A 7312-nucleotide genomic window follows, 5' to 3' on the forward strand; every position below is an offset into this window, starting at 1 on the left:
TGAATACAATTCATTTCATACTCATCATCACTATGCAGAGAAAAATGAAAGAAATCTCATTTTATAATTGTATTATTAATGTTTATATACAACATAAAACCACAGTTCGCGAAAATTTTCTCTCGTTAATAAAAGTTTTTAGCTCACCTGAGCTGAAAGCGCGAAAATATAGTGATCTACAGTAAGTTGAGAAAGGAAATCTCTGCTGAATTTAATGCATTTTTTACTCATCATCTCTATGCAGAGAAAAATGAAAGAAATCCCATTTTTAGGTCACCTGAGTAAACCTATTGCTATCTCAAATGAAGGGCGTTTCCCTCTACATCAAGTCGTAAACTTTTGAACATTTTTAGCTTCTTCACTGGGCCAGGAAAGTTTCAACCAAATTTGGTATAAAGCATCTATGGATGAAGAAACAAAAGTTTGTGAATTTCATGACCCCTGGGGCTGGGGCGGGGCCAGGGGTGGGGCCAAAATTTTACATAGAAATATATGAAAAATTCTTTAAAAATCTTCTTCTTTCAAGAATAACAAAGCCATGAATTGATCATGATTGTATATGGAAGCATTGAGTAGTGTATTAAAATTGTACAAATCATGGCCCGGGGGGGTCAGGGGCACAATAGTGCTAGGGCAGGCTAAAATTTTATATAGTGAAAATGCAAAATTCTTTGAAAATCTTCTTCTCTGCTCCTGGGCATTGAATAAACTTAACTGAATACATAGTTATGATGAGCAAGAGTGCCTCTTCCAAAATTGTGAAATTTATGGCCCCAGGTAGGGCAGTGGCCACAATGTTGGCTGGCTCAAAGTTTTAGTGAAATATACAAAATTCTTTCAAAATCTTCTTCTCAGAATAACAAAGGTTTTAAATAAACTAATTTAGTATATAGTTATAATGCCTCAACCAAATTTTTGATTTTCATGGCCTCTGTGTCAGGGGATTTGCCATTTTGTTTATAGGGGGGTTGGCTCTTTTGATTATATAGAGAAAATACATTAATTCTCTGAAAATTGTTTCCTTTGCACCTGGGTATTATGCAATGCCATGTATATATAGTTATATGAAGCAAGTCAGTGTCTCTTCCAATTTTGATTAATTTCATGCCCCCTCAGGGGTATGTGTGGGGGGGGGTTACAAAGTTTTACATAAATTATATATGTTTTGAAAATTCTTGGTAAAAATCTTCGTTTATGAGAATAAAAAGCCATAAAATTCCATGGTCAGTGGTTCTTTTGGGGTGGGTTGCACAACTGGTTTTAAAGTGGAAGTGCATTTTCTCTTTGTTATTCTGATCTACCTCTGGGTATTAAGTAAATAGAGTAAGCATGCTTAGTTTATAATTATGATAAGCAATGGTGCCTCTTTTAAAATTGTGAATTTCATGGCTTTTGGTTTAAAACACGAACCAAATTCAATTGTTGGAAAGTTGTTACATGATACCCAGGTGACCTATAAGGTCCGTGGGCCTCTTGTATAATTTATAGAGCCCGACCCAGGGGACCATAAAATCCACAAGTTTCAAAGAGGTGCCCTTGCTCGTAACTGTCCACATAGTTTTTTTAACTGGTTAAAGACCTGGCCTAGGGGCCATAAAACTTAGATGAGCTCACTTTTGATCTTAGTCCAGTTTTTGCTAAGGAATATACAAACTTGCCAAAAGCATCCTTGGATCAAAAGGGATTCAAAGTTTTATGGCCCCCAGGCCTGGATCCAAGATCATGAACAGGGAATTAATGAAAATTTGGTGGCATGGTATAAAAATCTTCTTCTCAAGAACCTTACTTACACTATAGGAAATGTTAATGAAAGCCTTATAGGGAAGCATCCTCACTTTAGAAATTTGTTCGAAAATGTAGTATAAGAATTGGCCTACTAAAAGTAGTTGACATAGAAATATATAGGAAAATTCTTTAAAAATTTTCGACTTTGAAGAATAGCAAAGCCATAATTTTTTTTTTTTATTTATATGTCAACTTTTTCAGGTAGTGTAAAAAAAAGTTTGTTCTCATGACCCCCCCCCACTTTCAAACACGATGCTACGCCACTGATGAAACAGACTTAGACTTTAGTCAAATTTTTAATTGCATATTGTAGCGGACAGTATATAGGAAACTTATACTGCCTCGCCAGTGAGCTAGCTTTTCTGGTGATGCGGTAGAGTCTTTCTCTATTTCAGGCAAGTTAAGCAACGGCGAGCCTGTTTAACCCTTGGATGGGTGACCGCTTCACGTTACAATGTAAAATGTTTATTAATTATTGAATAATTCTCTAATTTTGCAGATAACAACAATTTTATAAAGCTATATTAAAAAATATTTTCATTTTTGCCTACTTGACTAAATCAAAATTCCAGAACAACATGAATATTTTGACTTAAGCTTAGGATGTTTCATGATCCTGGGACCAGAAGAGCTTATATGATAGTAAGATGAGCATCCGTCTGTCTGTCTGTCTGTAAACAATTTTTTTCAAAACAATACTCCTCCTACAGTTTTGGTCTGATTTCAATAGAACTTGTCACACAAGTAGACTACACTAAGATACATAATATAGTGCATCGGTTTTTGATTTCAATGAATGGTGTTGCCATGGTTACTAAAAATAGAAATTTCTGTGAAATTCCTTTAAAGAGCAACTCCTTTTACATTTTCTGTCTGACTTCAATATAATGCAAAAAAGTAGACAACACTAAGACACATAATTCTATTTATTGCTGCCTGTTGCAAAGTTTCAAATCCAAGTACTACTTTTCCTTTGTTTAATATAAGTACAGACCAGTAGAGCTATAGTCTAACCAGATACTTCTGGTTTGTCTTATACCCCAGGGGGAGCAGAGATTTTTAAAGCAATGATGTACTCTCGCTACTTGATCTATTGAGCCTTAACCCCTAACTGAAGGACCAATTACGAAGGGCTCCGAATTTCATAATTTTGTTAGAGGGCTTATTACAACTATGCGAACAGTTTGACTGCTTGATGTCCAAGACTATAGAAGAAGATTTTTTAAAAGATATCATTTACCCCGCCCGGGGGGGGGGGGGGGCCATAAAAAATCACAATTTTACTTATCGATTGATGGATCGTTATTAACAATAATTGAACTTGTATTAAAGCAATGTCATTAAATTTTGTATAAAGAGAAGGCTACCTAAGTTGTTGAAATTGTGCATCTTGACTTTTTTAAATGTTTGTTTAATTCGGTTTGCGAATTAAGAACCTGCAATGAAGTATATGAAGATAACGAACAGTATTCAAGCTCAAAAGACCATTAAACATTACAAAGCAGGACTGAAGCAGAGCAAACAGGGACCTTCAAAACATCAGAGGTGGGATCAGGTGCCATGGAGGAGTGAGTATCCCCTGCCGACTGGTCACACCCGCCGTGTGCTCCTTGTCATGATCGGGAAATAACGGGAAAATCCGTCGACAATTCAGTGTGTAAATAATGTAATAACAATAATTATGAAAACGTCAGTCAGCATTTGACATATACCGATGGATCTTATTTGCTGACAACGTCATTAATATTGTACTGACCATATGTTCAAATGTTAACACACGAAGAACGACCAACGGCAACGGACAAAAATCAGTAAGAATTTAAATAGGTCGATAGTTCAGGTGGCCTAAAAAGATTTAAAAGTTGTATAGAGCTGATTGAATAAAAAAAATCTGTACAAGTTGTATCATTTAAATAACGAAAACCTGTGAGAGTAATGATTGCTGAAAGGGGTGGGGTATAGGAGGTTAATCTCTCGTAATAACCATTATGTTATTTCGAAACGGAGGATTTTAAATATCTAAACGTGCAAATTTTATATCTATAGTGAAAATTGAACTTAAAGCATATTTTTCTGGGACAACTGTTGCACCACTAATTAAGGTGTTCCTCTCTGAAAAGGACGCAATTCTCTTTCCCTAAATAGGGACACTGATAATATCCCGGTAATTAAGAGCATTTTGTAGTAGACCGAGATTTACTATAACAGAAATTTTCAAAAACGTAATTAGCCGAGCAGTATTTAATCAACTAAGTTTGTACAAGTACCGAGGTCAATGGGGACAGGCATATTTTTAAAATTAAAATTCCAAGAAAAACCAATATTTAAAAATGCTGCGATTGAAAGAAATAGATTATCACAAGGAATTTATATCATACAGGTTTATGGTACTAGTAGATTTTCTAATAATTTTAAAAAGGGAGACATATTTGCAGGGACATGTTAAAGATATTCTGCAAAAAAACCAGATACATATTTATTGGTAGCTGCAGCTGTGGATACTCATATTTTTACTGAAAATTGTGAAGTTATTAAGCAGAGAGCACACAGATCCGATAAACGTATTGTCAAAGCCTTCGATTTACGCCGACGCTTTTTTGTCGCTCATTTCGGGTATTTTTCTTGTATTTTATTCTTTCCCCAGCTTTAAAAGTGGTATTTAATAATTAATCAAACATTCAACTTCAAATTCTGACAATTCACTTACCTTTCAATGCTAACAAATGGCTGTTTGTGATTACGGACGTCGAAATGGACCTCTTTTAAACCAACATTACAAAACTATATACAGGACTGTTTTGGACCATTAAAAGGTAAATAAAGTATCCAAAATAAGAGTTTAATATATTACTAATTATAAGATACCATTCTAAATGCCAGAGAACGCTTAAACTACAAGAAATAAATACTTAAAATAGCGACAAAAAATCGTCGGCGTAAATCGAAGGTTTTTACAACGCATGGATCTGTAGCTCTCTGCTTTATCTGTCCGAATTTTCTCAAGCAGAGAGTTACAGTTCTGCAGCTAATTTATTGGTAGTTCTTTTTCACGTGCTCGACTTTTTTAATACTAATTACATACACTATAATTATTTTTGGTAGTTCTTTTTCACGTGCTCGACTTTTTTAATACTAATTACATACACTATTAATTATTTTTGATTGGCTAGCACTGATGCATCATCTTTTGATTATGATGTCACAATGGATATACCGGTATATATACTGGTGACGTCATAATGATTGTGACGTAACCATGACTGGAACAACATTTGTGAAAAGTGAAAAGGCTCTCTTTATGTAACATACTAGTAAATGATATGAACTACAGTATAAATATAAGTAAATCATGGCTAAATCAGTAAATAATTAATCAGTAATTACTGGGTAAACATTTAAACAAATTAACAATATCAGAACGGAATTTCATGTCAAAATAACCATAAATAATCGGGTTAACCACGTGATTGATGACGTAAAATCTCTGCAAGGTGAAAAAGATGATCGTCTCTGCGTTAGAAATATTGTACCACATTTCTGGCGAAAGTTTGCTTATGATCAGAAAAATGCATGTTGGTGTGTAGGAAATCAGATAAAACACAATAATGGTGAAAAACATCACATTAAAATTAATTTTGCTTTCTTTGTGAATCTTCGGTTTCGACGAAATTTCTTTGGTGCTGCACTGGCTTGGTTTATTATCTGAGATTGAATCGAACTGCGTTGATGTGATTTCCATACTTTTTCTACGTCGAGCCGCTCGTAGTTTGTTGTGACGATAGATGACGACTCCGATGGGAATGTAGAGGAAACCCACGGTAAGGATGTTTACCACCATCAGAAGAAAGATGATGTAGTAGTAAATTGCTTCATACGTAGGATAGTTCCCTGCTCCCGTGAAACAAGTTAATCCAGTAACGTTATGTCCATTAAAGATTCCCTCCACTTCTTTGTTTCCAGAAAACAACAAAACTGGACACGAGTACAAGATAGAGAAAACTACAATACATGCCAAACAAAGCTTTCTCTTGTTCTCGTCCATTTGTTTCCCCAGAGGCTTGCAGATCTTCAAATACCTCTGGACAGCTATTCCGATAAGTAGCAGAGCCGACAGTCCCGAGGTAGCTGTCATGGTGTACAACAAACCTTTGCAAAGTCCGGACGACGGAAAGTCTACAAAGTAGATGGATTCGAGAACGTAAAACACCGAGGCGACAGTACTTGCGATTAGATCGAACACTGCCAAGATGGGTATGAAGTAGCGATCATCGCGGTTCCCTTTCATTCGAAAAGCGTACACAAGTAGCACCAGTATGTTCCCCACCAGACCAATAAAGCAGACGACACCTTGAAATACAATGGTGGGCAGAAGTTTCTCCGCATAGTCCTGGTTCCATTGCAGAGTGAGATTGTGTACTTTATCCATGGTGGTCACATACCCCCTTTCCCCGTAATCTGAAGTAAAAACTGTGTTAGACTAAATTTCCAAAAATAAATTGACAAGGACCAAAAATCTTAGGTTTTGTTGATATTTCCATGTATTTTTCACAATTCTATAACATTTCTAGCGCCTCCATCAGCGTTTTAAAATCACAGCTGTTTCTAGCACAAACTACATGAAGAAGATGGTTATCCTCTATAGTGACAATTTGTTTTTCATTTAATAGTTTCAATTCAAGTATTATGTATTGACCACGGGGCGTTAAGCTTGAAAGATTTTACTGTTTGAATGGTATGCCAGTAGGTAGCCAAGATTAGGGGGTATTAAAAGCATTTAACGACAGGCAGTAGAAACCTTATACATTCAAAGCTAACATCGCCTCCCACTTGCAGATTTAACGAAAATTCTATTTCTGTGGTTTTGTAGACTACATGTTTAGATAAATACTTTATAAAAGAGTAACAGGTTGTGATCGTGGGAATAAGCCTATATAATATTGGTCCTCTATTTAAAGAATTAACTAAATGTACCACTTGAAACTAAATGATGCATGAAAAATATGTACACGTTATAATACTGGTAAACTGACCTGCGTTAAGTGTATCCTGAGATATAACATATGCATCATCTTTGATACATCTATATTAATTTTATTACTAGTATTATGACAAGTCTAAATGATTTTAGTAATAGGACGCATTATTTAAGTCACGATTATACGACTTTCCGGTTATGTAGCTGAAGGACATGAACCTGTTTCATGACGGTTCATCGGGTAGAAAAGAAGCAAAAAAAAAGTAGCAGCATGCAATAAAATTCAATGAAAGACTTGAAATATATAAGGGCTCTTCTTCATATTTGACACACCTGTACATATAGACAGTATAACGATCTACCTGGTTTCAAAAAAGGTCTTGTTCTGTGGTTTTATGGGAACCCTGTAATAATGTCAACAACCTCGGTGACAATTTACATTTTATGCCTTTAAAATTTAAACTGTTAAAGACTAAGTTAGAACGCATTAGGTGCTTTAATACACTGAGACAGAATACTAGAGACATATACCAATTACATGGTATTTTCATA

The 7312-nt window shown here is 35.2% G+C and overlaps 1 protein-coding gene across 1 annotated transcript; it reads right to left on the reverse strand.

Annotated features, from left to right (window-relative positions):
- Nucleotides 1-5158: 5158 nt before the first annotated feature.
- Nucleotides 5159-6264, reverse strand: LOC134273645 (B1 bradykinin receptor-like). Its single transcript, XM_062755828.1, has one exon. It carries the CDS (start codon nt 6209-6211, stop codon nt 5159-5161), a length of 1053 nt encoding a protein of 350 aa, XP_062611812.1. The 5' UTR covers nt 6212-6264.
- Between the last annotated feature and the right edge of the window lie 1048 nt (nt 6265-7312).

The sequence above is a fragment of the Saccostrea cucullata genome, unplaced genomic scaffold (assembly GCF_032062105.1).
Source record: "Saccostrea cucullata isolate Sc308-1 unplaced genomic scaffold, CSIRO_AGI_Scuc_v1 ctg211, whole genome shotgun sequence".
Classification (NCBI taxonomy): domain Eukaryota; kingdom Metazoa; phylum Mollusca; class Bivalvia; order Ostreida; family Ostreidae; genus Saccostrea; species Saccostrea cuccullata.